Source organism: Pithys albifrons, chromosome Z, assembly GCF_047495875.1.
Source record: "Pithys albifrons albifrons isolate INPA30051 chromosome Z, PitAlb_v1, whole genome shotgun sequence".
NCBI classification, from domain to species: domain Eukaryota; kingdom Metazoa; phylum Chordata; class Aves; order Passeriformes; family Thamnophilidae; genus Pithys; species Pithys albifrons.
In genome coordinates this window covers 27,356,966-27,377,699 of record NC_092497.1, presented here as the reverse complement: position 1 = coordinate 27,377,699, position 20,734 = coordinate 27,356,966, and the positions used below count along the sequence as shown (strand labels likewise).

The 20,734-nt window shown below is 42.7% G+C and overlaps 1 protein-coding gene across 6 annotated transcripts in view; it reads left to right on the top strand.

Annotated features, from left to right (window-relative positions):
- ARHGEF28 (Rho guanine nucleotide exchange factor 28) overlaps positions 1 to 20,734 on the top strand; it is an 81,149-nt gene that overhangs the window by 32,768 nt on the left and 27,647 nt on the right. For 4 of the 6 annotated variants that reach the window (XM_071581020.1, XM_071581019.1, XM_071581022.1 and 1 more), the window contains exons 21-26: positions 631 to 813; positions 6,148 to 6,279; positions 7,760 to 7,845; positions 11,080 to 11,118; positions 11,208 to 11,255; positions 12,352 to 12,831. In XM_071581020.1, coding sequence (XP_071437121.1) covers positions 631 to 813; positions 6,148 to 6,279; positions 7,760 to 7,845; positions 11,080 to 11,118; positions 11,208 to 11,255; positions 12,352 to 12,831 — 968 coding nt within the window. The remainder of the gene's footprint in view (positions 1 to 630; positions 814 to 6,147; positions 6,280 to 7,759; positions 7,846 to 11,079; positions 11,119 to 11,207; positions 11,256 to 12,351; positions 12,832 to 20,734) is intronic. The other 2 variants (XM_071581024.1, XM_071581025.1) reach the window with 2 other exon arrangements.

Here is a 20,734-nt window from a genome sequence, read left to right as displayed (position 1 = left end):
AGACTGCTTTCAAAATAGACACTGAATTTTCCAGTTTAGCATCAGGATGAGGTAGTTCTGTGTTTGTGGGAATACCTCAAACCTTTAAAACTGTGTGGCTTTGTGCTTGTTTATGTACTTGGCTGCTATTATTTTCATCTGAAAATATATCTAATAGTGATAAATTCTGCTTCCTTTCTTCCCTTACATATAACTCCCAAATCTTCATACTGCTGCAAGGAGAGAAATTGGAGTAGTATCAGTCCTATAGAGAGCCACAGAGAAGGGGATCCTGTGCTGAAAGCAGGTGTTCTTTGATGTTGAGACCCTGATTCAGGGCACCTGAGACAAGCTCTTTTCCAGGAGGTAGCACTTCTATGTCTTTGCGAGTGCAACGGGAGATAACTGAGGGCCTGATAGGGCAGCTAAGGCCACCTCATAAAGGTAGAGATCTGGCCTGGACCTCTGCTAGAGTCTGTGCCAGCTTTCATTAGGACAGACTATGGGATGACTTTGGCTCCTGGTCAGTTAAAAACCGCATAGCTTGAATTAGTGCTTCCTGTGTGGCATAAGGATTAGAAGGGTGAATGAGGAATGTATTTTCCCTGCAGGATAGAAAATATTAATACAGTATTCAATTTTGGTTGACAGATTCACTGAGTAACCAAGACCAGCAAATCTGCAATTATTTGGAAGAGAAGTTGCATATCTATGCAGAGCTGGGAGATATATGTGGGTTTGATGATGTTTATGTAGAACCTCACCTCCTTATCAAACCTGATTCTGGAGAAACTCCACAGGCTGCTTCATTGTTGGCAGCAGCACTCAAAGAAGGTGAGTTTGCATGGGAAGAGTGGATGGGTGGCTCTTTACATGGACAGGTATTTTAAGGTGACAGAATACAGTCATGTTGCCTTTTGTTGCATTTTTGTCAAGTTTTGAGAACTGGCATATCAAAACTTATCAAAGTATCAAAGAGAAATCTCTCAAGTTTATTCTTGTCAGGTACAGGAGATGGTACCTGCCAGGTCGCAAAATAAAGGATATGTTTAGTGCATTGCATCAAATAAGCAGGCAGGGAAATCGTATTAGATTGTTCACTGTCCTCCTTGCAGTACAGCTCTGTGAAGTACATCAAAGGGTGCAAGTATGATATTGCACCTGGTCCCTGACCTTTACCTACCTTGTCTGATGTGATGAGAAATGAGAATCATGTACACTTGTGTATAGACCAGATCTACCAAGAAACAGTTAACCAGAATCACTGTAGGAACCAGTTTTGTCTGCCTGTTATCTAACAGGGAGATGATAACCTTGCAGCACCTACAGTGATGTCCTCCGAAGGAAGGAAGGGAATGGTATTTGTAGGTACCTTCCCTAGCTGGAACTTCAGCTGAACTTCTGCTAAATTCAGCTGAAAAGAGTCCTGGTAAACTGAACCCTAATCACCTAAATTGAGACTTGTGTGCTACTAACAACATTTCAAGTGATAAAGCAGTGAAACTTGGTCTCTGTCATCATTATAAAGTTAGAGAGCATTTTATTGATAAAATTGATTAAACTTGCATAGGGAATATAAATCTGTTATGCAACAGGAAATAGTTAAATAGTCAACCTCTTTCACCTACAGGGGTGCCCTTAAAAAACAGGTATATGGCCCTGGACTTAGAAAGTCTGATGGAGGACAGTCAGGAGGAAGATCTGTCTACAAGGTCTTCTGGTTACCCCCATCTACCAGACAGATTACAACCACAGATATGAGGAAAAGGAGAAGGGTTGTTGTAATTGGTGACTCCCTTTTGAGGGGAACTGAGGGCCCTCTAGGTTGGCCAGACCCATCCCACAGGGAGGTTTGGTGCCTTCCTGGGGCCAGGGAGAGGGATATTACTAAGAGGCTTCCTAAGCTAATTCAACCCTCAGACTATTACTCGCTGTTGGTTGTCCAGGTTGGAAGTGATGACACCAATAAAAGAAGTACTGGGGTAATTAAAAAAGATTTTAAGGCACTGGCCCGATCACTTCTTGGGACAGGAGCACAGGTAGTAATTGCCTCAGTTCCTGTGCTAGCTGGGATGAATGAGGAGAGGTTTAGGAAAGCCCAGCTTACCAATAGGTGGCTTAGGGACTGGTGCTACTGTCAAAATTTTGGGATTTTTGTCATGGGGCAAACTCCGTGTTGCCCAGTCTCATCAAAGCAGATGGGCTTCATTTATCTAGGAAGGGCAGAAGAACTGTAGCCCATAAGTTGGCAGGGTTGGTTAGGAGGGCTTTAAACTATGTTTGAAGGGGGAAGGGACTGAAACTGGGCTCTCCAGAGGTAAGCCTAAGGGTGTAGAGCCTGAGTTGAGAGTAAAATCAGTGGCCCAGCTGAAGTGCGTGTACACCAATGCACGCAGTATGGGAAACAAACAAGAGGAGCTGGAAGCCATAGTGCAGCAGGAAAACTATGACGAAGTTGCTGTCACATAAACATGGTGGAATGATTCGCATGATTGGAGTGCTGCTATGGGGGGCTACAAGCTCTTCAGAAAGGAGAGGCAGGGTAGGAGAGGTGGAGGGGTGGCTTTATATGTTAGAGAGCCTCTTGACTCTGTTGAAGTTGAGGTCAGCAGTTGAGAAGGTTGAGTGCCTGTGGACCAGAATCAGGGGGAAGTCCAACAAGGCTGACACCCTTGTGGGAGTCTGTTACAGACCACCCAACCAGGATGATGAAGGAGATGAATTATTCTACAAGCAGCTGGCAGATGTCTCAAAATCTCCAGCCCTTGTTCTTGTGGGTGACTTTAACCTGCCAGATATCTGCTGGGAACTTAATACTGCAGAGATGAGGCAGTCTAGAAAGTTTCTGGAGTGTATTGATGTCTTGGTTTGAGGGGAAAAACCAAAATGTTTACCCACAAGCGGGGGAGGGGGCCTCCTCCACAATAATCACGCCACTCTTTATAAGATTTAAGAAAAGGAATTTTAATACAAGAAGGATAACTGTTCTTAACTGATATATATATATATAGATATATATGTATAAACAGGCTAGTGCAAACCGCTTCCCCAACACCACAAGAGAAAGGAAAAAAAACCAACAACAACAACAAAAAAAACCCAGCAGGTTTTCCTCCGGGAGGAAAGTTATACTTAGTATCAATGTCACAGCCCGGCTGGCTGCAGAGTGAGTTTCTAGTCCCTCTCCAGCGAGACAGACGAGTGGTGAGCTTTCAGATGAACTCTGTCTCTTCCCCCTGTGTTCCTTGTCCAAGAAGCAGAAAAAAACACGAGCGGCCAGAAGCAGGCGTGGGGCAGGCAGTGTCAGCGAGCGGCCGAAAGCAGTCCTGGGGCAGGCAGTGGTAGCGAGCGGCCGAAAACAAAAACAGTCCGGGCCAGGCAGCAGCAACTTCCCTCCTCGGCAGCCACTGCTCCCAAGTTCCACAGAGCTAAGAAAGGAAAGATGTCCCCAAAAACAAAAGAGACAAACCTGCCCCCATCCAAGTGATCAGCAGTTAACTACTTCTTTTGTTAACTGCTGGCATGGGCAGTTAGTGGCATGGGAGAGAATTTACATAATAATCCCAAACTACAACAATTGAGCATAATTTCCTTCATCAACTGGTAAATGAGCCTACCAGGGGTAAGGCCCTGCTAGACCTACTGTTCACAAACAGAGAGGGGCTGGTGGGAGATGTAGTGGTTGGGGGCTGCCTGGGGCATAGCAACCATGAAATAATAGAATTTGCAGTACTCAGAGATGCAAGGAGAGCCATTATTAAACCTCTGCACTAGACTTCTGGAGGGCAGATTTTGGCCTATTCAAAAGAATAATTCAGAGCATACCCTGGGAAACAACCCTTAAAAGCAAGGGGGTCCAGGAGGGATGGACATGTTTCAAGCAGGAAATTCTGAGTGCACAGGAGCAGGCTATACCAGTGTGCCAAAAGGCCAGCCAGCAGGGAAGATGACCAGCTTGGTTAAACAGGGAAATTCTGAAGGAAATCAGGGATAAAAAGAAAGTTTACCGACTGTGGAAAAAAGGTCTGGCTACTTACGAAGAATTTACAGATAGAGGTAGGTCATGCAGGAAAAAAAATCAGTGAAAGAAAAGTGCAATTTGAAGTTAAATTGGCCAATTCTGTTATGGATAACAAAAGTCCTTCTATAAATACATTAATAATAAAAGGAGGGGCAAGGAAAACCTCCATTCTCTGTTGGACTTGGAGGGAAATATAGTTAACAAAAATGGGGAGAAGGCTGAGATACTTCACCTCAGTTTTTAGCAGTAAGACAGGTGACCCTCAAGACAACTGGCCTCTGCAGCTGCTGGAGAGAGAGAGGGAGCTGAATAGCCCCCCTGTATTCCAGGTGGAAATAGTTAGTGACTTACTGAGCCAGCTGGATCCTCACATCTATGAGACCAGATGGGATCCATCCCAGGGTGATGAGGGAGCTGGCAGAAGAGCTTGCCAAGCCGCTCTCCATCATCTTCCAACAGTCCTGGCTCTCTGGGGAGGTCCCAGATGATTGGAAGTTGGCAATGTCACCACAATCCACAAGAAGGGCTGCAAGCAGGACCCTGGCAACTACAGGCCTGTCAGCCTGACCTCCGTGCCTGGCAGGGTTATGGAGCAGATCATCCTGAGTGCAATCACACAGCACCTTCAGGATGTAGAAGGGATTAGATCCATCCAGCATGGGTTTAGGAGGGACAGGTCCTGTCTGACCAACCTGATCTCCTTTTATGAACAGATGACCCACGTGGTGGATGAGGGGAAGGCTGTGGATGTGGTTTATCTGGACTTCAGCAAGGCCTTTGACACGGTCTCCCATCATATACTCCTGGAAAAGCTGGTAGCCAATGGCTTGGACAAGTGTACCCTCTGCTGTGTTAGGAACAGGCTGGAGGGTCGGGCCCAAAGAGTGCTGGTGAACAGGGCTGCATCCAGCTGGTGGCAGGTCACTAGTGGTGTTCCCCAGGGGTCAGTGTTGGGTCCAGTCCTGTTTAACATCTTTATTGATGATTTAGATGAGGGGATTGAGTCCATCATCAGCAAATTTGCTGATGACACCAAGTTGGGAGGGAGTGTTGAACTGCTGGAAGGCAGGAGGGCTCTGCAGAGGGATCTGGATAGAATTCAGAGATGGGCTGATTCCAATGGGATGAAGTTCAATAAGGCCAAGTGCTGGGTCTTGCACTTTGGCCAATAACAACCCCATGCAACACTACAGGCTGGGGACAGCGTGGCTGGAGAGCAGCCAGGCAGAAAGGGACCTGGGGGTACTAATTGACAGGAAGCTCAACATGAGCCAACAGTGTTTCCAGGTGGCCAAGAAGGCCAATGGGATCCTGTCCTGTATCAAAAATAGCGTGGCCAGCAGGAGCAGGGCACTGATCCTTCCCCTGTACTCTGCATTGGTGAGGCCACACCTTGAGTATTGTGTTCAGTTCTGGGCCCCTCAGTTCAGGAAAGATACTGAGGTGCTGGAGTGGATCCAGAGAAGAGCACAAGTCTGGTGAAGGGACTGGAGCATAGGTCGTATGGGGAGAGGCTGAGGAAGCTGAGGTGGTTTAGCCTGGAGAAAAGAAGGCTTAGAGGTGACCCAGGCTGCAGCAGTAGGAGGGGAGTTGCTCGCAACCTGAGGGAGGTGCCATGACCAGTGTTGGACTTCTCTGGACCAAAGTGGAGTCAATGCAGAGAAAAGGCATCAGGATGACTAGGGAGCTGGAGGACCTGATGTCTGAAGAGAAGCTGAGGTAGCTGGCTTGGTGGGGTCTTATTACTTTTCACAGTTGCTTAATAGGAGAATATAGAGAAGCCAGGTTTTTTGCAGTCATCTGATGATAAAAGAAGAAGCCATGAACAAGATGCAACAGTCACATATGGGAACACCTGCAATTCCAATTAACTGAAAGGAAAAATTATGTACAGTGACAGTGCTAAAATACTGGAATAGGTTGCTCAGGGAAACTCTGAAATCTCCATCTTTGGACTAGTTAAAAGGTCATGTTTGCAAAGCTCTCACCAATGCAATTTAGTTTGACCAGCTTTGAGTAGGGTGTTGGGCTAGATAACCTCTGAAAGTTCTTCACAAGCTAAATTATTTTATGTTTCTATGTGCTTGATTTACACATTAAGGCGCTATTTAGGGGGCCTCTGTAATTTGGCATGTTTTCCTCTTTAGTTGAAAGTCTCCATGTCGCTGTCACAACATCACAAGTAAGTGAAACAGACAGATCACCAGAGGAAGGTATTGAGGATTTAAGTGTAAAGCATATATTTACTGCCAGTGAAGTCTTGGAACCTCTTCTGGGTGGTGAGTAAAATTTGATGCTATTAGATATTCAAAGTGCTAAAATAATTGTGTCTTGGTTTGAGGGGAAAAACCAAAATGTTTACCCACAAGCGGGGGAGGGGGCCTTCTCCACAATAATCATGCCACTCTTTATCAAATTTAAGAAAAGGAATTTTAATACAAGAAGGATAATTGTCCCTAACTGCTATAAATATACATATATATATATCTATATATATATCTATATATATATATATATATGTAGTTATAGGTATAATTATAAACAGACCAGAGCAAACTACTTCCCCAACACCACAGAGGAAAACAAACAAAACAACAACCCCCACAACAACAAGTTTCCTTTGGGAGAAGAGTTATACTTATGGCAGTATCAGTGTCACAGCCCGGCTGGCAGCAGGGTGAGTTCCCAGCTGAACTCTGTGTCTCTTGTCCCAAACGGAGAAAGGAAGCTGAAAGTGGGGAACCGCCGCGTGTCCTGGAAAGCAGCTGCAAATCTCTCTCTCTTCCGGGTCACTGCCCCAGCCGGGGCAGGCAGGCTGTGACGGTGCAGGTGGTGGTGAGACTGGAGCAGAGGCTGGGACCCCAGATGCAGGAACCAGGAGAACAGCAGTGGCGAGGAGAAAAAGCAGCGGCTCAGCAAGAAGCCCCAGCAGTAGCCAGCAGCAGCAGCAGGAGAAAAGAAAAGAACAGCTTCCCTCCTCGGCAGCACACACACTGCTCCCGAGTTCCGCCGAGCTAAGAACAGAAAAAATGTCCTCAAAACCAAAAGAGACAACCTGCCCCCACCTAAGCGATCAGCAGTTAACTACTTTTTGTTAACTGCTGGCATGGGCAGTTAGTGGCAGGGGAGAGAATTTACATAATAATTCCAAACTACCACAAATTGATACCGGATTGGGCTTTTTGAAAGCTTTCTTGGTCTATGGCAGTATCAATAGCAAATATTATAATAAAAGTTGTCTTTGGGGAGATGCTCAAATAGTATAAATTATCATATAACTTGGTTGAAGGTGTACTTTCTTGTCATTGTTCCTCAGCTCCATGGCAAATCTATATTGTAATATAGGCCATTTCCCAAGTTAGCTACTTTTTGTCATAAGACCTGAAAAGCAGAATTGACAGTCCAGTAATTTCAGCTGTAAAAGGTAGCACAGATTTCTTACAAAAATTTACAAATAAAGTACTGTAAAAAACTAATATGGAGCATTTTTAGTGATATTGCTATACTTATCTTCTAATTTTCCTACATGAAATAGTGTTAATTTTTAAGGCAGAAAAACTGGATTGTGCCACATGTATCATTCTGGCTTTCAAATTTATTTTTCTTCAGCTTGGAATCCATTGTGTAACACCAAATTATGTCAATCTCTATTTTAGCATCCTCTGAGTAGCTGTAAAAAAGCATTTCACCCTTTGTTTTTCTCGTCAGAATATGCTTTGATACTTTTCTTTTGCATTTTCTTGGGACTTTATTTTTTAGATGCAGAAATAAAAGACACTGCAGAATCATCAGAAATCAATCTCAGTGTTGAAGAGGAAATGGCAGGTTCTAATCTTGAGAATAAGGTATTGTAATCAGTTTTTCTTCCTGCATTGCACATAGCAGTCTGGACACTGGACGTGTACATGCTGTCCAAATTTTTATGGTATATCTAAAGACTGTTCGAAATCACAAAGCATGGGATAGAAATATTTCACTCAGATCCAGATAATTCAGTTTGATAGAGGACACTGCAATTAATAATGAAATTTTGAAAAGCAGTCCTAAACAATACAAATGCAGAGCAGTTTTCCTGCCAGACTTACAGATCAGTGTGTTGTAATAACAGGCAGCGCTTTCAAACCACTTGTACAGTCCACTTAAGAGCCTGATTCTCTGCTGTCATAATTCTATAGATGCCTCTCTGTAGAGCTGACAGTAGTGTTCACTCTACTCCCTCCTCCTATCTCAGCTAATGCATTGGAAGAACTTTGTCCTGAGAACAAGCACATAAAATAGGATGGATGCTTCAGAATTTTGAATTAAGCCAAAATGAAGCAAATGGAATACAGAAGAAAAACTTCCCATTTTTCAAAGTCCTGTAAACAAGTCTAGGAAAAAAAGCAGAATCAAAAGTCAGATCTGAACAAAATTAGGAATGACAAATTTCATGTAGTAACAATGTGCTGGAGCAAGCAGTGTGAATTACTGTGTGGAAATAAAGTGAACTGTAATTGCATAGTTCTTAGGTGGAGACAAAGAACCATAAAAGAAGCAAAGGGGAGAGACAGGAATAGAAGATACATAACTTGAAATGGAAACAAAACTTTGCTAGAAAATGCCTTACTTAGCATTACCATATTGTCTTTCCACACAATAAGGCTTGTGTGCCTGGAACCTTGAGCTGGTTTGTTTGTGTGTCTGTTTTCTATATCTGGAAGACTCTTGCTAATACACTAATCTTCCTATAATCTTGCCTTATGTTCAGCTCTAGATCATCTTACTTACCAGTCTGCCGTTTTAGAAGGGAGTAGGAAGAAGAATGTCAGAGAAAAAAATGAGTTGAAAACTAAAATCCAACTGAGGGAGCAGAGGAACTAGGTGAAGAGAAATAAAACAACATAATAGAGGGTAAAGGGGCTCAGATCTAGCCCATTAAAAGTTTCGGTAGCTCCACATGAAAACTTTGCCATTGGGGTTATAGAGAAGGTGAAGCCAGGCTTTTCTCAGAGGTGCACAGCAAAAGGATAAGCATTCAAGATTACAAGTTGCAGCAAGGGAAATTCCAACAATGTATAAGGAAAAAAATTCACTGCAAGGATGAGCAAGTGGGAACAGGTTGTCCAGAGAGGTTTTGGGGGTCTCTACCCCTAGAGATTTCCTGAGTTTGACTAAAGATGACCTTGAGTAAATTCCTATAATCAATCTTTTTTTATTTGGAGCTATCCCTGCTCAAAATGCTGGTGGGACCTGCAGCCAACTCTTCCACTTTAAGTCATTATCCTATTATTCCACACTAAGTCATTATCTTATTATTTATGACCTATTATTTGAACAAGGCTTGTGTCACATACTACCATGCCAGAATCAGACTTACCAGGAGGTGGCAGAATGAGAAAAGAAAAGAGGCAAGGCAAGGGCTTTCCAGGATGGTGGGTGTTCTGCCTAGTGGCTGGGTGTGCAGTGGTGTGCCAGTTCTGGACTCAGCCCAGCTAGCCTGGGAAAAACAGGAGCTAGACAGGTGGAGTGAGAGTTCCCAGCTTGGGGGTTAGGTGCTGACCAGTCACTGGAGGGAGAGCTTTGCCTCTACAACTTGAGGTGTCACAAGCAGGTAGCTGTGAGTGGTGATCCTCTGTCTCCTTGCTCCGGCCATGTAATCATGTCGCTGTAGGGGTTATCCAAAGCACAGTGCAGCCTGCCCTGGAATCTGACCATCCTCATCTCTGAACCAGAGTACTGAGGAACCGTGGCAGGGAGGTGATGGTAACCCTCAGCACAGTTAAATACCTGAAATTATTGCTTTGCTCCTAGTTGGCCTTACAGGGCATGTGCTGAAGCTGTAGAAGTGCAGCAGGGATGCTGCTGTCCTTTGACCAGCTCAGCTGAACCTACCTCAGCCTCATCCTCCGGTGCTCAAGTGGTGCTGCAGTGAGAGGATCACAGGCACCGACGCTGACCATTCGCAACTCCTTAGTCAAGCCAAAGCCAGCAAAGGCTTTCCCCTTGTACACATCCTTTTTCAAATTAAAAAAGGCTCCAAAACCTGAAAGAAATCCTACTCTTATTCAGTGTGTGGGTACTCCTTTCTACTCTCTTTCTTTCTGCCCTTCCAGCATCACCTTCTTTCTCTCCTTCTTCGCCCTGCTCTGCCTCCTTGCCTGCTGCTCACTGTTCAGTAAAGGAAAAACAGGGCTGTCTTATGCTACATAGAGACATCCATGTAAAATCCTCTGCAGCTCACAGCACAGCTGAGCAGTTTTGTGGCTTGTGGATACAATGAGGAGGAGGAGGTGAAGATCTGGAGGGGGAATGATGGGAAATACTGGATGGAGATAATGAGAGAGAGAGGAGTAAAGGAAATGCTGCAGCTGGTGCTCCCTTTCCCCCATGCACGTCTGCTTTGAGCTGTGTTTGGAAGCCTGTCCTTTTTCATCTTCATTTTCAAGTTATCGCAGCTAAATGTAGGAGGTGCTTTTCTCTCTGTGGTGGAAAATCAGACTCAGTAGAGAACTTAGGAGAAGCAAAGAGAAAACAAATGCTCCCCAAACTCTCCTCTGCTCCTCTAAAAAAAGCCCAACAAAAAACGTGTGGAAGGTGTGAAGTGGTACATTTTGCAGGGTGTAGCAGGCACAGCATCTCACAGGACATCTAAGGCATTTGCCATAACCCACTAATGTGACTTCTGCTAGTTTTTTACTACATTAATATCTGTATTTTTGAGGAGTCTTGTGCTGTTTCATCCTACCACATGTAACCTAAACCTGCTGTGCTGTATAGAGAAGTCTGGTTACTGCATCTTAAAACTATCAGAAAAATAGAATGAACGTAAGTGTCTTTTCTGTGTAGTATCAGTCACAGGAGGATTAAAATTGTGAATAAAATATTTTTATTTTTACAGTTGTGCTTAGAATCTCTTGTGATTTCAATGGAAACTCCAGTGTTCATGAATAATTAGTCTTCATAGGTTATTTCTGTCTTTTTTCACATACTCACATAAAGGTTTGACTCAGCTCTGCATTTCTTAGAACTATGAGTGTTTCCACCAGTTTATAAAAAATAATTAAAGTTTAAAACTACTTTTTAACATATGTTTATTTTAGGGAGTAAATATGAATTTCCCAGGATCTACAGGCACAGAGGTGAGTTTAAATAAACCTCAGAGAGAATGTAGTAATTGTTTAGCTCACAGTGATCAAACCTTTGAAAAACTTTCTCTCTTATTTTCTAGATTGTACAAGGAATCCAGAACTTAACCCGTCTCTTGTACAGCATACAGGTGACTACTCCACTGCTAAGTTCATAGAGTAATTAGCCTTAATAATTTGCTTCTTAAAATTTGTTTTCAGATTGCCCTACTTTTAGACATTACATAAGTGGATAGTGATCTCTCCTGACGGTTGCACAAGTTATTATAGAGTATATTTTTATTCTACATCAGTGGTACGTTTCTTTCAAGAACTGAATAATGCTTACTTGTCTGGAGTTCAGTCCTTCCTCCCAAAAAAGGATGTTTGTACAGTATATAAATCTACAGAGAAAGTAAAATGATGGCTCTAACTGAACTGATGTAATTCCACATAGAGATTCTGAAATTACAGTATAAAATATTGAAAGATTTTAGTTTTTCTTTTGGCTGTTCTTCTGGCTAGTAAACAGAGGCTCTGCCACTTAGGTAGCAAACTCAACCCATTTTAGATATTTCAATCTCAACGACTCTGGAACTCTTGACTGTAAAATAGAAATATCAAGTCTGAAATCACAAATATACTGCAGATTTATGCTTGCACTGATACCTTGGTCGGGTGCATGAATTGGTATGGTCTTGGTGACATGGCTGTGTTGGCAAATGCTTATAGGACTGATGCTAATTGGACTGCAGTATTGCAGAATAGCAAAGAGAGGCTTAGGGTTGGAGTGAGCTGTGCTAGAAACAGTACAGTTTTATCTGTATAAGCCACATATGCATTAGGAACACTTTGGTGAGTATAGCATTACCAATTCCTTAATACCCCCTTTAACCATGAAAAATCATTTTTCCTATGTGTCTTAACATCCTCTGACAGAACAGGACTCCGGCTGTAACTAAAGTGATATGCACAGCTGTAACAGAACCATGTATAATAATACTAAGGGTAAATCAGAACCATGTTAAAAGAGCACAAACCAGTTGAGTGCTTTCAGAAATATCTCTTTGTAAAGGCATGATCACAGAATTTTCTGTACTTGCTTGAGGAATAACCTCCAAAAACGTATTTAAGCACGGGTATTATGAGAGGTTGAAGCATTTTTTTATAATGATTTTATGTAAAAACATAGAAATGGATTAATGCTGATATTTAAACATTTGTATCTGATTTTGTTGTGGTGTCTAGGCAGCACTGGCTATCCAGGACAGCCACAGAGAGCTCCATAGGTTACTTCTGCAAGAGAATGAGAAGACTGGTTGGGGCCATGCTTCTCGGCTAAATCTCCTTTTAGAACAAGAAAAATACCGGAATCTGGAAAAACAAAAGGTAGAATTGGTCAACATACACAAATTGAAGCAGCAGTTCCAACAGGAGCAGCAGCGTTGGCTGCGTGAATGTGACCAGCGACACCGGGAGCAGGAGGCAAGGGAGCACCAGCTGGGGCAGTGGGAGCAAGAGTGTGGGTGCAAGGAGGCGCTCCTAGAGAGAAGCCGACAGGGACTGGCAATACAGCTTCAGGACTACCAGCAGAGCCTGGAGAGGCTCCAGGAGGGCCAGAAGATGGTGGAGAGAGAAAGAGACAATCTGAAAATGCAGAAGAAACTCCTGTGGCACTGGAAGCATGGTCAGCAAAGTAGCCTGTTTTCATCTGCAGGGGTCAATGAGGTGTGTGGTTGCCCACTGGAATTATATCTTTGACTGCAGATTTAGACTTGCCTTGGTGAATAGGCCAGTATGTCTGGGTTTTGTTGGTTGTTAACATAATGAGTAAGCATGTGGAAAGCTGAGATTCAGGTATATCCAAGAATTTTCTTTGAATTTCATGAAGTTTAACCAGGGAAAGTGCAAAGTCCTTCCTTTGGGAAGGAGCAGCCCCATGGATGGGTAGATCTCTATGCTGGGATCACCTACAGGAAGTCAGCTTTACTCTCCACAACTACCTGAAAGGAGGTTGTAGTGAGGTGGGTGTTTCACATCTCCCAGACAGCTAGTGACAGTACAGGAGGAAATGGCCTCAAGCTGTGCCAGGGTAGTTCAGGTTGGACATCAAGAAGAATTTCTTTACTGAAAGAGTGATAAGGCATTGGAACAGGCTGCCCAAGGAGGTGGTGGGATCACCATCCCTGGAAGTGTATGGTTTAGTTGACCATATTGTGATGTTTGGTGAAAGGTTGGACACAATGATCTTGGAGGTCTTTTCCAACCTTAATGATTGTATGATTCTGTGAAAAGGACTGGAGATCCTGGAGTTCCATGTTGAACATGATTGAACAACACATCCTTGCTACAAAGGCAAAGTATTGCTAGTAGGTCAAGTGACGGGATCCTTCCTCTCTTCTCTGGCCACATCTGAACTACTGTGTCCAGCCTGGCTGCCCATTAGAAGAAAGGGCTATGCGGTGGAGGTCAGTGAAGTGCCACAAAGGTGTTTGAGGCACCTCTCCAGCGAGGAAAGGCTGAGACTGTTCAGCCTGGAGAAGAAATGGTTCTTATTAGTGCGTGTTCTTATTAATGCATATAAATACCTAAATGGAGGGTGTAAAGAAGATGGAGCCAGGTTCTTTCCAGTGGTGCCCAGTGACAGAATAAAGGCAATGGGCACTAACAGAAACCCAGAAGGTTCCTTTTGAACATCAGGAAACACTTTTTTTTCTTTGAGGGTTGCCCAGGGAAGTTGGGGAGTCTCCCTCATTAGAGGTTTCCAAAAGCTGCTTGGATGCTGTAGGTGCTGTAGATGATCTCAGTGAGCAGGGAGGTTGGACCAGATGGTCATCGAAGGTCCCTTCCAACTTCAGCCATTCTGTGATTTTAAGCTGGGTGCTCTATAAAAACCAATTTAAGTTCCTTAAATTGAGGCAACAGAAATTTTAAATGTGAGAATCTGTTATTTATTCTATTTTGCTACTGTATTTTCAGAATATGGTGTGTGTCTGCATTTTGTAAGAAAGCTAAAATGTTGCAATGCTTAGGCATATAAAGATTTTATTGAAGTTTTTGGTTACTGTCCTTGTTCCTGCACCATAGCACTGTCTCCAGTGGGGAAAAGGGTCATCTCCAGAAGTAGCAAACACCAGACTCTTGTGAGCCCCATGTGTCAGGCACTGGTCTCCCGTTCCCCTGAAACAAATAGACCCTTAAGGGAAGAAGTTGATGTGTGGCTCCATCCCTGACAGTATAACTCCTTGGAGATGGTCGTTATTAGGAGGTACAATTTAAAGTAGTTCTGAAGCTGCTTAAGCATTTAGTACTAAAGACGTTTTAGTTTTTGTTGAGGGTGAAGAACATGATTTGTCTCTGAAGTCAGTTGTCTGGGTGGTCACCTGCCTGGTGGGACCTCACCTCTAATCCCTGCCACAGTGGGTACAATCTTGATTTCTGTTACTGTTCTCTAAAGCAGTAGAAAATCAAAACATTTTTTCTGGCTTTTGCATGTAGTGAAAGCTCACTGACCCAAACAGCCCATTTTTTTTTTCCCCCTCAGGTTCCTATTTTCACAAGGAAATCTGTAGAACCTTTCTTCAGGCCATCACCTCCATAGTTTTTCAGCTGGCAACTCACTCATAATGGGCAGAGACCATTTGATGTCTAAGCCTATGTCTGCATGAGGGGGTGAAGGATTGGCCTCTGACCTTCCCCTTTTCATCTAGCTTTTGTGAGCACTGTGTGAACATAACTTAGCCATATATGCTTGCCAGCCCAAACAACGAAGATGCTTTTTACTAGTATAGCATGTAGTATAGCCAAAAAATTCTGACTTGTTTGGCATTGCTTAAGAAGTGAATTATAAAACCAAAACTGAATTGCCCATCAGCTTTAAAGGGTGTTACTTCTGAAATCCTTTGAGGAGAGGAAATTGAAGGATGATAGCCTGATGCAGGCCAGGATCACACAGATGGAGAGGCAGAATAATTAAATGCTGAGTGTCAGAGAATAATAGTTCTTGCAATCCAGTACTTAATTTGTAAGACTACCTGTGTTTTTATTTCATGTAGACTACACAGCTTTGGATCTGTTCCAGGCCTTGATACTTTGTCCTGTGTTTTCCACTACCATACTCATTGCAGTAGCAGAGCTGGCTGAGTGGTTGCCAGTCAGCCAGTATTTCCAACCCAGTGTTTTTGTATTATACTGAACCTAGTTAGTTTTGGATGACCAAATGTTGCAGTGACTCACACTGCTACTCCTGCTTTTTTTGTGAGGTCAGCCTTAAAAAACACTCGCAGGCCAAAAGTCTTCAGGAGTTGCATTTTCAGCCCCTGGGAGCCATGGGCTTGCTGAAAGCTGTTTGCCACCCCTAGTTTGACTGCTGCAGTCCTGTTCTCTGAGATTACCTGTCTTTGTGAGGTACAGTGCTATTTTTGTAATGAAGAGTACACAGATTTACATATGTGAAGTGGTACCTCATTTTGCCATGAGGCAAAGTATTAACTCCCTGAAAAGTCAGCAGAGCTCAGTGCATCCCAGGTAGCAGTCCTTTGTTATCTGTTATCTTGCAATTATTACTTGTTTTGAGGTGACCTATGGTAAGATCTGCTAAGTTTTTGCTTTTTATATCTGAGCACACATCAAATTTAACAGGTTTGAGGTTAAATTCTGGTGAATTAGGTGACTGTTTGCTATGGATTCCCATTCTGTGTGGCAGTTAATGTTACGTACCTTAGTAAAAGGATTCTTCAGGATGATACTTATAGTCATACACTTTAGTTTCAGGCAGTGAACATCAGGGAGTTGGACTCTTGTGATCCTTATGAGTCTCTTCCAACTTGAAATTTTCTGTGATTCTTGATTCTGGTGCTTGACAAAGGTGAAAATGCTGTTCTCTCTTTTGTTCCTTTTTTTTTTCTTTTTCCCCCTTTTGCAGATAATGGGACATAATCAATTGGACAGCTTACATGGCAAAATGCATTCTACTTCAATGAAGCTGTAGTATGTGTGTCTCTAAGCAATCTCAACAGATCAGATTCATCTCTCATTTAGGGTGATGGTGTGTATGGGCTGAATATCTCAAATTCTGATGTAGCAAGGACTAGTGAAAATCAGGTGCACCTCAAAATGGACACTTCCTATCAGCCAGCATTAACTAGAGCACTGTGGAAATCCACTAGTCCTTACCAGCAGATATCTTTTTCCTGCAAAAGCAACAAGGACTTCTTTAATGGTAATTAACACTTTATTTAATTAAGAAGTAGTGTGAGCAGTTTGCCACCTCTGAAGATGAATAGTCCTGGGAACAAAGATGGTTTGATATTGGTGGAAGCAATCATTTGGTAAAAAAATTGCATGCCTCTTTGCAACCTTTTTGAGGTTACAAGAGAAAATATGCAGAACAGAAATATAGAAAACTTCTGAAAGAACCCACAAAACTCTTATTAGTGACTGCATAATGGTACTCCGAATGTCCTCTCCAAATCTTTTCCCAATGCTTCTTGTCCATTTTTTTTTGCAAGCTCAAATCCCTCTTTTTTCAAGTGCATTTTATTGATTGTGTTAGAGCATCTATGCATTACTTGCTGATTTTGATATACTATTTTAGAATGATATCTATGTTCAAACACCCTTTTCTTTCTTCATTGAGAAAAGGAAATATCTTGAAAGACTCTCTAGTTGTGGACAGAAAATTATAACTCATCTAAAGGTTAATATAATCTTTGACAGTAAGTTTTGTTAGCAAAAATAACTCTTTCTGCATTACCTTTCTTTATTCTTGTATTTTACCAGAACCTCCAAAGATATGTAGATTCCATGGCAGTTATTGATGTTGGCTACCAGAATGAGTGGATGAGGCTGCTTACTTGAGCACTGCATTGCACTGAAAATTCCTTGAAGGACTTAAAAATGCATTAAGGAGAAACTCTGAACTGTGTGATTTACTTCTCACAAAGTTTTGGTCTAACTTCTTCCATTAGCGTGAGAGGTAGAGCAGCATGTAAAAACACAACAGCTAAAAGTCTTAGGGGCAATGGTGCACTTTTGGTGTAATTGATTAAGTAATCTGGTGGGATTTTCCTGTGCAGTTGTGAAATTCAGATGAGACATGGCAAGTTGACACTGCAACTGTGCTTGAGCTCCTGTTTTTCTGCAGCTGGCAGTGCAAAATAACTTCTGTCTTCACACCAGCTTCATGCAGATCAGGTTGCAGAAAAGACCAGTGGGCAGCAGAATTAGGAGCTGAAGACATACGCAGGTACAATGGGTTTTAATTGTCTTAGATCCTTGATTCAGGAACTTGCTCCTTAGTACTTTTTCAAGTGTATTAAGCAGGCACCCACTACTGCCTTATTAGTCCTTGGTACACGTATTGCCAAAAAAGCATTTTATAATCAAAGGTAGGGCAGGCTAGTCACATCACCACAATCAGCAAACCAAGCTGATTAGTGAAAGAGATTAATATTTCTAAAAATGTCTAAATAATTAGCCAGGAGAGACTTGTTTTAGTTTGACTGAAGTTGTCATTTTAGTAATAGGTTAGTTAAGCTAGTGCAAATTTGAAAAGGAACACATATGTGGGTTTAAACCTCTCAAAAGTAGCTTAGCTTGCACTGGCAATCATTTAGACGCAAGCTAACCTGGATACTTTCTATTGAGCCCACATGAGAGCATCTGGTTTAATTAAACTGGCTTGTACCAGTTTAATTGCACTGATCCTAAGATAAGCTGGTGGAGCTTTTGTATTTAAAGACACCTACGGTGGACCAGCTTTGTGTTCAGATCCTGTCAGTGTGTTTTGTGTAGATGGCCTTGTCTTGCCCTGGTAACAGAGCACCAAAGCCTGCCCAAGAAGCTAGTAGGCCAGTCTCTCTGGCTGACTCATGTTGATAAAACCTACAGTTACTGCCTGGATGGTGCCACGAGGTGCCTCATGCAAAGGAATGAAGCAAAACCTTGCATCATCCTGATGGTGCATATGATACTACCAAGTCCAAGAATGCATTGGTAGAGCAGGGGGGGCTGGAAGCCTCCCCTCAGAGAGATGTCATCACATTCCACATTCATGCTTGTGATTCAAAAAGTTACAAGTGTTTTATGCTCTAATTGTGTAGTACCTGAGTCCGCATGTTTCAGACTTGCTTCTGTCATGCGTCAGGAGCCACTACACAGGGAGTGGGAATGAGAGTAAAGCTGCTTCCCTCTAAAAGACAGATGGCATACAAAGTCCTAGAAAGTGACTCTGCACATGGAAATTTCTTATTAGGAAGCTGATGTTCTTCTTGTTGGGTATTTTGACTGTCCTTTTTCCCCAGAAAGTTGAGCAGAGTTTGAGAAGATCTCTGACCTTGTGCCTCCACTTTCTGACACCTCTGCAGGATCAGTTCTGATAACTGTGAAGGGAAACCAGCTTAGATCCAATGAGAGAAAGACTAGAAAGAATTTTAAAATTAGCCGAAACTTTTAATATTTTCATGTGGTTGAATGTTTCTTGATATTTTTGTCCATTTTTCAATGAGCTTTATGTGTAAAGTCTCATAACTGTCTTTCAAAAAGCCTTCTTAATTAATAAGTCAAAATAGAACTAAGAAGCAAATATTGAGTTTGGTTTACTGGATATAATTACATACCACATGTATACATGCCAGACCCAGTATGTAGTTAGAGTTTTGTATGTACACAGAAAGAACTTCTTGGGTTTGATTTATTTTCTGTACAAAGTCTGCTCTGTCAAAAAACCCCTTAAATTATTTAAAGAGAGGCACCACATGGACACATTTCCAAGGAATTAATCACACTGCATTCTACCGTATGGTAAATACTATTCAATTAAGCTTCATAAATATACTCAAATGGAAACAGTTACATTCCTCCAGTGCATAATTTTCCATTCATATTTTCTAAGGTAAGACATATGTCTCTTCACATAGGTAACACCATGATTATATCTCATTGTTTTATGTGTATGGGAACTATACCAAAGACCTTTGGGCAAGTTCCCACAAAGCTGAAACTGGCACAAGTACACTCCCTAGAAAAGGTGTGTCAGTCAACAGGAGGAAAATATGATTGAAAGAAAAATGTGTTAAGGCTTTACACTAATGGTTATGAAATTATCTGCATGAAAGAAGACAAGTACTTTGGCTAATTAGGAATCAGGGGAAGTATAAGGTTTGTGTCAGACTAAACTGAGAATTGAATAAATTGCTCTTACATTTAATTGAGGTGTCAGGTTAACTAGCCGAAGTGATGCCTAGGGATTTACCTATGACTTCACCTCTTTGATTTCAGGAATCACTGCAATTTTAATTCTTTTAACCTTTGAAATGAACAGCATTTTTGGCTGGTGCTGCCTTTAACTTCTTTTATTCAGATGCTATAGCTATGGAAATAGAATTGAAAAGTCACAGATCTGGAAAACTGCATTGCAACTTGATTGATGGAGGTTTTTTCATCAGACATTTAGCATGAAGGATCTTTACTCATAATGTACTGAAAAACGTAGTTTAAATCTTTATGAGGAACACAGGAAAACCTTTGATCTCCATAAACAGCCAAATGCAAAACCAGGAAGCAAAAATATGACTCAATTTGACTACTGTAATTTTAATACTTTTTAAAGGACCAAAATTTGTACATAGAATCATAGAATCATAGAATCGATTGGGTTGGAAAAGACCTTCAAGATCATCGAGTCCAACCCTTGGTCCAACTCTAGTCCATTTACTAGATCATGGCACTCAGCACCACGTCCAATCTGCGTTTAAAAATCTCTAGGGATGGTGAATCCACCACCCCTCTGGGCAGCCCATTCCAATGCCTGACTACTCTCTCTGTAAAGAATTTTTCTGATATCCAACTTAAATTTCCCGTGGCAGATCTTAAGCCCATGCCCCCTTGTCCTATTGCTGAGTGCCTGGGAGAAGAGACCAGCCCCCACCTGACTAGAACTTCCCTTCAGGTAGTTCTAGACAGTGATGAGGTCACCTCTGAGCCTCCTCTTCTCCAGGCTAAACAACCCCAGCTCCCTCAGCCTCTCCCCATAGGGCTTGTGCTCCAGTCCCTTCACCAGCCTTGTTGCTCTTCTCTGGACTCGCTCCAGTACCTCAATATCCTTTCTTGAACTGAGGGGCCCAGAACTGAACTCAGTACTCAAGGTGTGGCCTCACCAATGCAGAGTACAGGGAAGGATCACTTCCCTGGTCCTGCTGGCCACGCTATTTTTGTTACAGGACAGGATCCCGTTGGCCTTCTTGGCCACCTGGAAACACTGTTGGCTCATGTTGAGCTTTCTGTCAATTAGTACTCCAAGGTCCCTTTCTGCCTGGCTGCTCTCCAGCCACTCTGTGCCCAGCCTGTGGGGCTGCAGGGGGTTGTTGTGGCCAAAGTGCAGGACCCAGCACTTGGCCTTATTGAACTTCATCCCATTGGAATCAGCCCATCTCTGAATTCTATCCAGATCCCTCTGCAGAGCCCTCCTGCCTTCCAGCAGGTCGACACTCCCTCCCAGCTTGGTGTCATCAGCAAGTTTGCTGATGATGGACTCAATCCCCTCATCTAAATCATCAATAAAGATGTTAAACAGGACTGGACCCAACACAGACCCCTGGGGAACACCACTGGTGACCGGCCGCCAGCTGGA